Source organism: Aotus nancymaae, unplaced genomic scaffold, assembly GCF_030222135.1.
Source record: "Aotus nancymaae isolate 86718 unplaced genomic scaffold, 86718_ANA_hifiasm-v0.15.2.pri h1tg000029l, whole genome shotgun sequence".
In the NCBI taxonomy this organism is placed as follows: Eukaryota; Metazoa; Chordata; class Mammalia; order Primates; family Aotidae; genus Aotus; species Aotus nancymaae.
Genome location: NW_026988442.1, coordinates 14,300,236 through 14,312,927, shown reverse-complemented (window position 1 = coordinate 14,312,927; position 12,692 = coordinate 14,300,236). Strand labels below are relative to the sequence as shown.

The 12,692-nt window shown below is 45.1% G+C and overlaps 1 protein-coding gene across 1 annotated transcript in view; it reads right to left on the bottom strand.

Moving 5' to 3' along the window:
- Positions 1-11,744, bottom strand: part of DYNLRB1 (dynein light chain roadblock-type 1) — a 28,302-nt gene extending 16,558 nt beyond the window's left edge. The window contains exon 1 of the mRNA XM_012455154.3: positions 11,645-11,744. Coding sequence (XP_012310577.1) covers positions 11,645-11,647 — 3 coding nt within the window. The 5' untranslated portion in view covers positions 11,648-11,744. The remainder of the gene's footprint in view (positions 1-11,644) is intronic.
- Between the last annotated feature and the right edge of the window lie 948 nt (positions 11,745-12,692).

Genomic DNA, 12,692 nt, shown 5'->3' with positions numbered 1-12,692 from the left:
AACCCCCATCTATGTATCCACTTGAAGCCTATGATACAGGGCTCTGACACACCCAATGTGGTCAGAATAAGAATATGTAAGAACTTGGATGACAATTTAGGACAGCTCAGTCAATCTGCAATCAACCCCAAAAGAAAGGGGAAAGAAAGTAAAAACAAAAATGTCAGAATCTAAGTCCAAAATATCCCCCAGAGATTGGAGAGTGGGGCTGAAAAAGATGAAATTTGCTGGGCCGGGCACGGTGACTCACGCCTGTAATCCCAGCACTTTGGGAGGCCGAGGCGGGTGGATCACGAGGTCAAGAGATCAAGACCATCCTGGTCAACATGGTGAAACCCTGTCTCTACTAAAAATACAAAAAATTAGCTGGGCACGGTGGCGCGTGCCTGTAATCCCAGCTACTCAGGAGGCTGAGGCAGGAGAATTGCCTGAACCCAGGAGGCGGAGGTTGCGGTGAGCCGAGATCGCGCCATTGCACTCCAGCTGGGGTAACAAGGGTGAAATTCCGTCTCAAAAAATAAAAATAAAAAAATAAAAGATGAAATTTGCTAAGACTGCTACTCATTCAGTAACTACACGGCAACCTTCCACGTGCCAGACATTGTTCTAGGCCTGAGGATGCTGCAGTGAACAAAATATAACAAAAATCCCATGTTGTGAAACTGACATTTGTGGGAGGGTTTGGGGGTAGGGCATTAAATAACAAAACAGAAGTAAAACATGAATGTCAGCTACAGCAGGGAAATGGGATCTGGAATGCAGGGTTGATGGGATGTGAAATACATCATCAGAGAAGGCTCACCAAGGCTATAGTGAGTAGACTTTTGAAGGAAATGAGGAAGTTAGCCATGCTGGTTTCCAGGGAGTGTTTCAGACAGCACCAAGAGCAAGCACAAAAGGCCTGGGGTGGGTAAATGCCTGGCACATTTTCAGGAAAAGCAAAGGGGCCAGTATGGCTGAAGGGCAGGGAGCAGGGGAGGGACGGCAGCTGGGAGCCGGGACCAGACCACAGACAGCCTGGCAGACCAAGTGATGATCTTGGTTTTTACTGGGTATGATTTCTGGAGCCACTGTCAAGTTTTGAGGTAAAGAGTGACAACACCTGCTGTTTCCAAAGGACGGCTCTCGGTGCTGTGTGGAGAATGGACAGCAGGGGGCGAACAGAGCCTGCAGAAGCCTCCCACCCCTGCCCTGCCAGGTGCTGCCCCTGGTCTGAAGGAAACAAGTTTCCCTCCTTCACTCATTGCTTGATGTAACCACCTCCCAACCCTTTGGACTCAGCTCCAGTGCCTCCCGCAAGGAGGCTTCTCTGACACCAGCCCCTCTGCTTCTGTGAAGGTCCCCAGCCTTCACAGCACTGACCACAATGCAGTGCAAGTGTTTAGGTCACGTTCATCTCCTCTAAACACAAGGCGCCCTGCCAGGAAATCAGACCAGACTTTAGAGCTCCAGTACCTCGCAGAGGATAGGCTCAATGAATACAGAAGGAACAAATAAAAAGCATTTCTGCAACTATGTTTCATGAAATCAATCTTTTTAGGTACAGGAGGGGGACATAGCCTCACACTCCACAGTGCGAAAAAGAGCTAAGATCCAAAATTTAACGAGAACCAGACACAAGATCTGGCTGTCTAACTGTGAACATGGGTCAGGTGTGGTGGCTCATGCCTGTAATCCCAGCACTTTGGGAGGCCAAGGCAGGCAGATCACTTGAGGTCAGGAGTTTGAGACCAGCCTGGCCAACATGGTGAAACCCTGTCTCTACTAAAAATACAAAAAATTAGCTAGGTGTGGTGGTGCGCACCTGTAGTCCCAACTACTCGTGAGGCTAAGGTAGGAGGATTGCTTGAACCCAGGAGGCGGAGGTTGCAGTGAGCCGAGATCGCCTACTCCAACCTGGCAACAGAGTGAGACTCCATCTCAAAAACAAACAAACAAACAAACAAACAAACAAAAGTAAACACGGCCAGGAGCAGTGGCTCATGCCTGTAATCCCAGCACTTTGGGAGGCTGAAGCAGGTAGACTGCTTGAGCCCAGGAGTTTGAGACCAGCCTGGGCAACATGGTGAAACCTCGTCTCTACAGAAGAGAAAAAAAATTAGTCAGGCATCATGTCATGTGCCTGTAGTCCCAACTACTTGGGAGGCTGAGGTGGAAGGATTGTTTGAGTCAAGGAAGTCGAGGCTGCAGTGAGCCATGATCACACCACTGCATTCCAGCCTGGCCAACAGGACTCCTCAAAAAAAAGGAAAAAAGAAAAAGAAATAAAGTAAACATACATCTATCAGGAATGGGAGGACACGCAGGTATAATTTCTCTAGCCAGCACCTACTATGAGTTATATATTGCTTTCAGACACATGCTCTTTTCTGAAACTCTCATTCATGATTAGTATGATCTCCATGTTAGTGATGAGGAAACAGATTTGGAAAGGAGAAGGGTTTTGCCCAAGAACACACAGCAGGTTGACAGAAGAGCTGAATATACTGGTGACCACAACTGAGGAGGTCCCTGACCTCAGGGAGCTCACATTCTGGTGAAAGAGACTTAAAAAAGTAAACAAGATTCTTGCAGGATAAAGGGACTAGGCAGTGGGGCAAGGGATGCTACTCTGGCTAATGTGGTCTGGAACACCTGAGGAGATATAATTTTTTTTTTTTTTTTTTGAGCTAGGGTCTCACTGTTAACCAGGCGTGCAGTGGTGCGATCACGGCTCACTGCAGCCTTGACCTCTCAGGCTCAAGTGATCCTCCCACTTCAGCCTCCCAAACAGGTGGGACTACCAGGGTGTGCCACCAAACCCAGCTAATTTTTTGTAGAGATGGGGTTTCGCCATGTTGCCCAGGCTGGTTTTGAACTCCTGGGCTCATAGCCGGGCATAGTGGCTCATGCCTGTAATCCTAGAACTTTGGGGGGCCAAGGTGGGCGGATCACAAGGTCACAAGTTCAAGACCAGCCTGGCCAACATGGTGAAACCCTGTCCTTACTAAAAATACAAAAAAAATTAGCCAGGCTTGGTAGCAGATGCCTGTCATCCCAGCTACTCGGGAGGCTGAGGCAGGAGAATCACTTAAACCCGGGAGGTGGAGATTGCAGTGATATGAGATCGGACCACTGCACTCCAACCTGGGCAACAAGGCGAGACTCCATCTCAAAAAGAAAAAAAAAAAAAACTCCTGGGCTCAAACGATCTACCTGCTTTAGCCTCCCAAAGTGCTGGGACTACAGGCATGAGCTACCGTTCCCGGCCATAAGTATGTAATCTTTAAGCCAAGAACCAAATGATGAGAAAGAAAGGCACTCCAGGCAATGGGGTGATGGAAACAAGGCTCCCCAATTCTCTAGTTCCCAGGTGCACATTCCGGAGAGATGGAAAAAGAGCAGCAATAAAGATCCAGGAGTATCCATTGGCTCAGCATAGGAGGGATGACCATTAGAAGTAAATGACTGATGAAGAACTATGACCAATTTGACCACTAAACATAAAACTTCTGTATAAGAATAAGGAATCTAATAGGATAGAAAAATACTTGCATCAAATATAACAGGCAAAATAAATCCAAAAACATCACACGAAATGACTAAGGACAACAGCAAGTCTCTAGTAGGTAGTGTGCAAAAAGAATACTAGTAGAAAATATGCTTATGAGAAATTACAAACACATCAAACCGTCGTCATCATTCCTCACAAATAAAGAAATGAAAAATTCAGCCAGGCATGGTGCTCATGCCTATAATCCCAGTACTTTTGGAAACTGAGATGGCTGGATCACTTGAGGTCAGGAGTTTGAGTCCAGCCTGGGCAACGTGGTGAAACCTGTCTCTACTAAAAATACAAAAATTAGCCCTCATGGTGGCACATGCCTGTAATCCCAGCTACTCAGGAGGCTGAGGCAGAAGAATTGCTTGAACCCGGGAGGCAGAGGTTGCAGTGAGCTGAGATTACACCACTGCATTCCAGCATGGGTAACAGAGCGAGACTCCGTTTCAAAAAAAATAGAAAAAGATAAGAAAAATTATAGCAATGCTAAGGTTTCTTTTTCTTTTTATTTATTTATTTATTTTTGAGATGGAGTCTTGCTCTGTCACCACGCTGGAGTGCAGTGGCGCAATCTCGGCTCACTGAAACCTCCACCTCCTGAGTTCAAGAGATTCTTCTGCCTCAGCCTCCCGAGTAGCTGGGACTACAGGTGTGTGCCACTATACCCAGCTAATTTTTGTACTTTTAGTAGAGACGGGGTTTCACCATGTTGGCCAGGATGGTCTTGATCTCTTGATCTCGTGATTCACCCGCCTCAGCCTCCCAAAGTGCTGGGATTATAGGTGTGAGCCACCATGACCAGCCTAAGGTTTCTTTTTAAATGCTGGTATTGTTATTTCAAAACTGGCAGGTACATGGGCAATACAATCTTGAAAAAGCTACAGGACAATATATTGCAAGGACATAAAAGCATTGGTCCCTCTGCCTCAGAAATTATTTTCCTAAGCATTTTATTCTGAGGAAATAATCTAATAAGTTAAAACAAAACAAAACCAGACATTCACAGAAGCATCATCACAGCACTATTTCTGCTAATTAAGAAATGAAAGCAGCCAGGTGTGGTGGCTCATGCCTGCAATCCCAGCACTCTGGGAGGCCGAGGCGGGTGGATTACCTGAGGTCAGGAGTTCAAGACCAGCCTGGCCAACATGGCGAAACCCCGTCTCTACTAAAAAATACAAAAATTAGCCAGGTGTGATGATACGCGTCTGTAATGCCAGCTACTCAGGAATTTGAGGCAGGAAAATCACTTGAACCTGGGAGGCAAAGTTGCAGTGAGCTGAGTTTGCACCACTGCACTCCAGCCTGGGCGACAGAGTGAGACTCTGTCTCTAAAAAAAGAAATGGGAACAACCCAAATGTACACAGGTAAAATGATTTGGCCAATGAGGACACAACTATTTCACTGAGTATTATGTAGTCACTAAGTAGTTAATCATAAAGATGACATGGCAACACGGTTAAATGTTTTTAGAAATTAAAACAACAAAAAAGAAAAAAATCACCCCCAAACCCAGCATGCATATCTTGGAAAATATGCATAAGATGAAAATAGTTGTGTGGTAAAGTAAAACTGGATGAGAATTATAGGTGATTTTTTAAAATTTAAATTTTATTGACTTATTTTGAGACAGAGTCTTGCTCTGTTGCCCAGGCTGGAGTGCACTGGTGTGGTCTTGGATCATTGCAACCCCTGCCTCCCAGGTTCAAGCAATTCTAGTGCCCCAGCCTCCTGAGCAGCTGGAATTACAAGTGCGCAGCTTCTGGTTACTTTTCGTATTTTTAATAGAGACAGTTTTGCCATGTTGCCCAGGCTGGTGTTGAACTCCTGGCCTCAAGTGATCTGCCCACCTTGGCCTCCCAAAGTGCTGGGATTATAGGCGTGAGCCACTACATCAGGCCAATTACAGACGATTTTTATATCATTATTCTAAAGGTCAGTTTCCACCTAAAATGTAAAATACACATGCCAAAAGTGCCACTTCTAGGAATCTATCCTACATAACCACTAACACGAGTGCAAAAAGAACAAGAATAGTTACTGCAGCAGTGTCTGAAATAAAAAAACTATACACCACCTAATGTACATATGGAACTAGGATACTACACAGACCTTTAAAAGAATGAAGCAGACCTGCATATAATAACACAGAAAAATGTCAGATATATTTAAGTAAACAGAACAAGTTGCAGAATAAGATATATATACATATATCTTAAAGTCAACTTCTGTTTTCTCTTATTTTTTTCTCACCCAGGCTGGAGTGCAGTGGTACAATCATGGCTCACTGTAGCCTTGACCTCCTGGGTTCAAGCGATCTCTCCACTTCAGCCTTAAACTTAACATGTATAAATATATATATTCCAGTTTCACCTAATAAACATCTAATAAATGTGCTTATGTACCAAACAAATCTGGAAGGAAACACACCCAACTGCCAACAGAAGTTACCATGGGGTGGTAAGATAGGGACCACATAAACTTTCTATATTATATCCTCTGGTACTGCTTCAAATTGTTAAAATATGCAGTGGTTCACAACTATAATCCCAGCACTGTGGGAGGCTGAGGTGGGCAGATCACCTGAGGTCATGAGTTCGAGACCAGCCTGGCCAACATGGAGAAACCATGTCACTACTAAAAATACAAAAATTAGCTGGGCATGGTGGCATGCGCCTGTAATCCCAGCTACTCGGGAGGCTGAGGCAAGAGAATCACTTGAACGTGGGAGGAGGAGGTTGCAGTGAGCTGAGATCACACCATTGCACTCCAGCCTGGACAGGGCAAGACTCTGTCTCAAAAAAAAAAAAAAAAAAGTTGGGTAGGTGCGGTGGCTCATGCCTGTGATCCCAACACTTTGGGAGCCTGAGGCAGGCAGATCACCCAAGGTCAGGCGTTCGAGACCAGCCTGACCAACATGGAGAAGCCCCAGTCTCTACTAAAAAAAAAAATACAAAATTGGCTGGGCGTGGTGGTGCATGCCTGTAATCCCAGCTACTTGGGAGGCTGAGGCAAGAGAATCCCTTGAACCTGGAAGGCAGAGGTTGCAGTGAGCTGAGATCACATCACTGCACTCCAGCCTGAGCAACAAAGAGCGAAACTCTGTCTCAAAAAAAAAAAAAAAAAAAAAAAAAAAAGTTAAAATATGCATCTATACTTACACAGTGAAAGATCCAAAGCAAAAAAAAAAAAAAAGCATCTAAATTTGTATTGCTTTTATGAGTATAACCACAGAATAGCATAGTACAGGTTGTAGTAAGCTACCATTTATGTAAGAAAAAAGAGGGGCCATATAAATGCTTGCATAGATGTATAAGAATCAAACAGCTGGGTATAGTGGTTCATGCCTGTAATCCTAACACTTTGGAAGGCCAATGTGGGTGAATCACTTGAGACCAGAAGTTCGAGATCAGCCTGTGCAACATGGCAAAATCACATCTCTACAAAAAAATACAAAAAAAAATTAGCAGGTATGGTGGCATGCATCAGTAGTCCAGGTACTTGGGGTGTTGAGGAGGCAGGAGCATCACTTGAACTTGGGAGGGTCAAGTCTGGGAAAGAAGAAAGAAAGAAAGAAAGAAAGAAAGGAAAGAAAGAAAGAAAGAAAGAAAGAAAGAAAGAAAGAAAGAAAGAAAGAAAGAAAGAAAGAAAGAAAGAAAGAAAGAAAGAAAGAAAGAAAGAAAGAAAGAAAGAAAGAAAGAAAGAAAGAAAGAAAGAAAGAAAGAAAGAAAGAAAGAAGGAAGGAAGGAAGGAAGGAAGGAAGGAAAGAAAAGAAAGAAAGAAAGGAAAGGAAAAAAGAAATAAATAAATAAACAAACTAATAATGGTTGTTTCTGAAGGAGGAAAGACTGAGACTAGGGGTTAGGAGAGTGGGAATTTTATTTTTCTCTTAGATCCTTTCACATCATTAATTTTTTTATTGTGTGCAAGTATTGCCTGTAAACAATCCCAAAATTTGTTTGGAACCACAAAAGACTCAGAAAGACAAAGCAAGCCTGGACAAAAAGAACAAAGCTTGAAGTATCACACTACCTGATTTTGAAACATACTAGAAAGGTGTAGTAACCAAAAAAAGCATGATATTGGTATAAAAACACAGACACACAGACCAATGGACTAGAACAGAGAACCCAGAAATAAATCCACATATTTAGAGCCAACGGATTTTCGACAAAGTCATCAAGAACATACATTGGGAAAAGGATATCCTCTTCAATAAATGGTGCTGGGAAAACTGGATTTGTAGGAGAATGGTACTAGGCCCCCATCTCTCATGAGATACAAAAATCAACTCAACATGGATGAAGGACTTCAATATAAGATTCAAAACTATAAAATGACTAGACTAAAACATGGGGGAAATGCTTCAGGACATTGGGGCAAGAATTTTATGGCTAAGATTTCAAAAGCACAGGCAACAGCAACAACAAAATAGACAAATGGGACCACATTAAACTAAAAACCTCTCCACAGTGAAGGAGACAATCAACAGAGTGAGGAGACATTCTGAAATGGGAGAATATACTGGCAAACCATTCATCTGACAAGGGACTAATTAATATCCAGAATATGCAAGAACTCAAACTCAACAGCAGAAAAACAAATAATCCCATTAAGAAGTGGGCAAAGAAGGCTCTGAACAGAGATTTCTCAAAAGAAGACATATAAATGGTTATCAGGTATATGAAAAAATGCTCAACATCACTAATTATCAGGGAAATGCGAATCAAAACCACAATGACATATCACCTCACCCCAGTTTGAGTGGCTATTATCAAAAAGACAAAAAATAACAAATGCTGGCAAGGATGTGGAGAAAAGGGTTTATACACTGTTGGTGGGAATGTAAATTAGCCATTATGGAAAACAGTATAGAGTTTTCTTAAAAAAACTATAAACTACTGGGTGCGTTGGCAGTGCCTGTAGTCCCAATCACTTGGGAGGCTGAAGTGGGAAGACCGCTTGAGCCTAGAAGTTCAAGTCCAGCCTGGACAACACAGCCAGACCTTATCTGTTATTTTTTTATTTTTTTTGAGACGGAGTTTCACTCTTGTTACCCAGGCTGGAGTGCAATGGTGCGATCTCGGCTCACCGCAACCTCCGTCTCCTGGGTTCAAGCAATTCTCCTGCCTCAGCCTCCCGAGTAGCTGGGACTACAGGCATGCAATGCCACGCCCAGCTAAGTTTTGTATTTTTAGTAGAGATGGGGTTTCACCATGTTGACCAGGATGGTCTCGATCTCTTGACCTTGTGATCCACCCGCCTCAGCCTCCCAAAGTGCTGGGATTATAGGTGTGAGCCACCGCGCCTGGCCTCTGTTATTGTTTTTTTAAGAGATAAGGGGCCAGGCAAAGGTGGCTCATGCCTGTAATCCCAGCACTTTGGGAGGCCGAGGTGGGCAGATCATGAGGTTACGAGTTCAAGACCAGCCTGACCAACATGGTGAAACCCTGTCCCTGCTAAAAATACAAAGATTAGCTGGGCATGGTGGCGCATGCCTGTAGTCCCAGCTACTCGGGAGGCTGAGGCAGGAGAATTGCTTGAACCCAGGAGGTGGAGGTTGCAGTGAGCCAAGATTGTGCCACTGCACTCTAGTCTGGTGACAGAGCAAGACTCTGTCTCAAAAAAACAAAAACAAAAACAAAACTACAATACAATCCAGCAATACCACTACTGAGTATTTATTCAAAGGAAAGCAAACTAGTACATCAAAGGGATCCCTACATCCTCATGTTCATATTGCAGCACTATTTACAATGGCCAAGATATGGAATTCGTGAAGTGTCCATCAATAGATAAATGGATAAAGAAAATGTGGTATTGACACACAATGACATACTATTTAACCATAAAAAAAAATGAAATTCTGTCATCTGCAGCAACACGGACAGAAGTAGAGGTCATTATATTAGCTGAAATAAGTCAGGCACAGAAAGAAAAATAAAAAGATCTCACCCATATGTAGAAGCTAAAAATGTTGCTCCTGTAAGTAAGTAGAATGATGGTTACCAGAGTCTGAGAAGTGGGAGGGGATAAAGACAGATTGGTTGATGGGCACACATGTCCAATTAGATAGAAGCAACATGTTCTAGTGTTTGACAGCACAATAGGGTGACTATAGTTAACACTCACTTATTGTATATTTCAAAATAGTTTTGTTAGGCTCGTAGCCCTGCCTATAATTCCAGCTACTTGGAAGGCTGAGGCAGGAGGATTGCCTGAGCCCAGGAGTACTCAGCCTGAGCAAGAATAAGATCCTGTCTCAAAAAAAAAAAGGAAAATGAAAGGCTAGAAGATTAGAAGATTTGAAATGTTCTTAACACACACAAAAATGAATGTTTCAGGGGCGAGGTGGCTCATGCTTGTAATCCCAGCACTTTCGGAGGCCGAGGCTGACGGATCACAAGGTCGGGAGACCGACGAGACTATCCTGGCTAACACAGTGAAAACCCATCTCTAATAAAAATACAAAAAAGTACCCGGGCGTGGTGGCACGTGCCTGCAGTCCCAGCTACTCAGGAGAATCGCTTAATCCTGGGAGGCGGAGTTTACAGTGAGCCAAGACACACTGCACTCTAGCCTGAGCCGGCAGAGCCAGAATGAATCTAAAAAAAAAAAAAAGCCAGGCGGTGGCTCACCCCTGTAATCCAGTACTTTGGGAGGCGGGCGGATCATGGGGTCTGGAATTCGAGACCAGCCTGGCCAACATGGTGAAACCTCGCCTCTACTAAAAATTAGCCGGGTATGGTGGCAGGCGTCTATAATTCCAGCTACTAGGGAGGCTTAGGCAAGAGAACTGCCTGAACCCTGGGAGGCGGAGGTTGCAGTGAGCTGAGATCGCGCCATTGCACTCCAGCCTGGGTGACACAGCAAGATTCCATCTCAGAAAAAAAAAAGAAATAATGAATGTTTGAGGTGACGAATATTCTATAATAAATATAGCCTGACTTGATCATTACACATTGTATGCCTGTATCAAAATATCACATGTATAAATACAACATAAATGTGTACAACTATTATATATGAATTTTTTTCACAGCTTAAGAAGTGATGTGAAAAATGAAGTTTTATATATATTTGAAGTATTATTACATGTTTGTAATGATGTGGAGATATTCTTTGTGGTGTAATAATGAAAAACAGAACCTACTTATTACATGTTTGTAATGATGTGGAGATATTCTTTGTGGTGTAATAATGAAAAACAGAACCCACAATTGTACATTCAACAAGGGCTAAATTGTATAAAGCAAAAACAAAGACTAGAAGTCATATGACTGTGTCTCCAGGTGACGACAGTTTCTTTTTTCAATTTTTCTTAAAAGATCTAGGTTTATAAATACGATTTTTGAAAAAGTAATACATTCACATGGCTTAAAATTTAAAACTTTTTTCAAATTTTGCACAAGCTGTGACGATTAAAAACTGCAAAACCTGTAAAGGCATAGAGAGCCCACAGCTGCAACCAGCAAGGTAAAAAGAAGGCTTTGGGATCCTCAACGGCGGACGCCGCCTGTTCCTGACTCAGGCACTCAGTCCCAGCAGCTGGCAAGAACCACGGTGACAGAGTGGCGGCAATCAAGCTTCTTCACCTCCACCATTTCCTGGGCAAAGCACTAGGCTACTCGGAGGGCTGGATAACAGATTTGCATAAAAAATGGGGCTAATGGTCGTATCCACTTTACAGAGCTGGGAGAAGGAAGCGGAGAAAGATGAGATAACTAAAGCGCTTGGCAGAGCCTGCCATAAACTGAGCTCGCAGGAAACGTTAGCAAGGTTGCCATCGCGCAACAAGGCCCAGGACGCTAGGCTGCAGGGTCGCTGTCCAACCCTCGCCCCACCATCTCTTCCCGGCCGAGTCCGAGCTCCTGCTTCCGGTCAAGGAGCAGCAGGAACCGGCGGCCCCGCCTCGGGTCCGCTCTAGAGGCCCGCGCCGCCTGGGTTCCGCCCTCAAGTCTGCTGTGGCCCGGTCCCAGCCACGCCCAGCCCCAACCGATTCCCTGCCCAGAGCTCTGAGACCCCCTCATCCTCAGAGATCTGAAGGCCCGGTGTGGGGTGGTGGGCGGCCGCCAGCTACTAGCCCACCGGCCCACGCTCACCATTTCCGACGGATCCGGTAGCCCAGCGTAGCCAACACTCAGCCCAGTCCCGTGCCTTTCTGCGCCTGCGCACAGGTTTCTGTCAAAACGGACAACGCTAGCTGCCTATCAGGAGCCAGGGTGAGGTGGGGGCGGGCGAGCAGACTTCAGCTGCGCCCGGATTCTGTAAATTTGCTCTACTGTGCGAAAGCCAAAAGCAAAGGAGACAAGCGCTAAGCTGTGAAAAATTCCCAACTCCAGCCGTGCAGAAAAGATGCTGGTTCTGGCCAGAAGCGGTGGTTCACGCCTGTAAAACCAGCACTTTTGGAGCCCGAGTGGGAAGGATCGCTTGAGCCCAAGACTTCGAGAACAGCCTCGGCAACATGGCGACACCCCGTCTCTACTAAAAAAAAAAACAAACAAAAGTAGCCGGGCGTGGTGGCGCGCGCCTGTGGTCCCAGCTACTCTGGAGGCTGAGGTGGGAGGATCGTTCGAGGCTCAGTGAGCCAAGATTGCGCCACTGCACTCCAGCCTGGGCGACAGAGCGAGAGACCCTGACTCACAAAAAAAGAACATGCTGGTTCTTGGAATCAGAAGATGCTTTCAGCTCTCAATGGAGTTCTAAGCTGGCTCTGAAGTCCCTGGGTGGAGCGTGGTGGGAGAGTATGAAGGCGAGTGGGGCGGTTGCTGAGACCCCTTTGAGCCCAGACTGAGGCCCAGGGCCCAAATGCGCTTCGGGATCGGGCAGGTCAGGGATGGGGCTGGAGTCTCCGGGGAAGAGGCTGTGCAAACTCGGAGATGAATTGGTTAGGGCTGGCCTGGGAGTCTGCAGAATCCGAGCTCAGTCTCGCCCGCGTTACCTAGGAGAAACCACTTCACATCTTTGTGTTCTATCCTGTTCTCACCTCTAAAAGGGGGATCCTTCTTCCCAGAGCCCAGTGTTGTCCGGGTTTTCGCTCTTTAGCATTCTATTCTCGCAGGCCGCAAACGTTTCTGGGTCCTCTAAGTAGGAAATAACTTCAGTTAAAACATGCTGCCGTTTAGTGAACCCTGTGCCACATTACTGTGC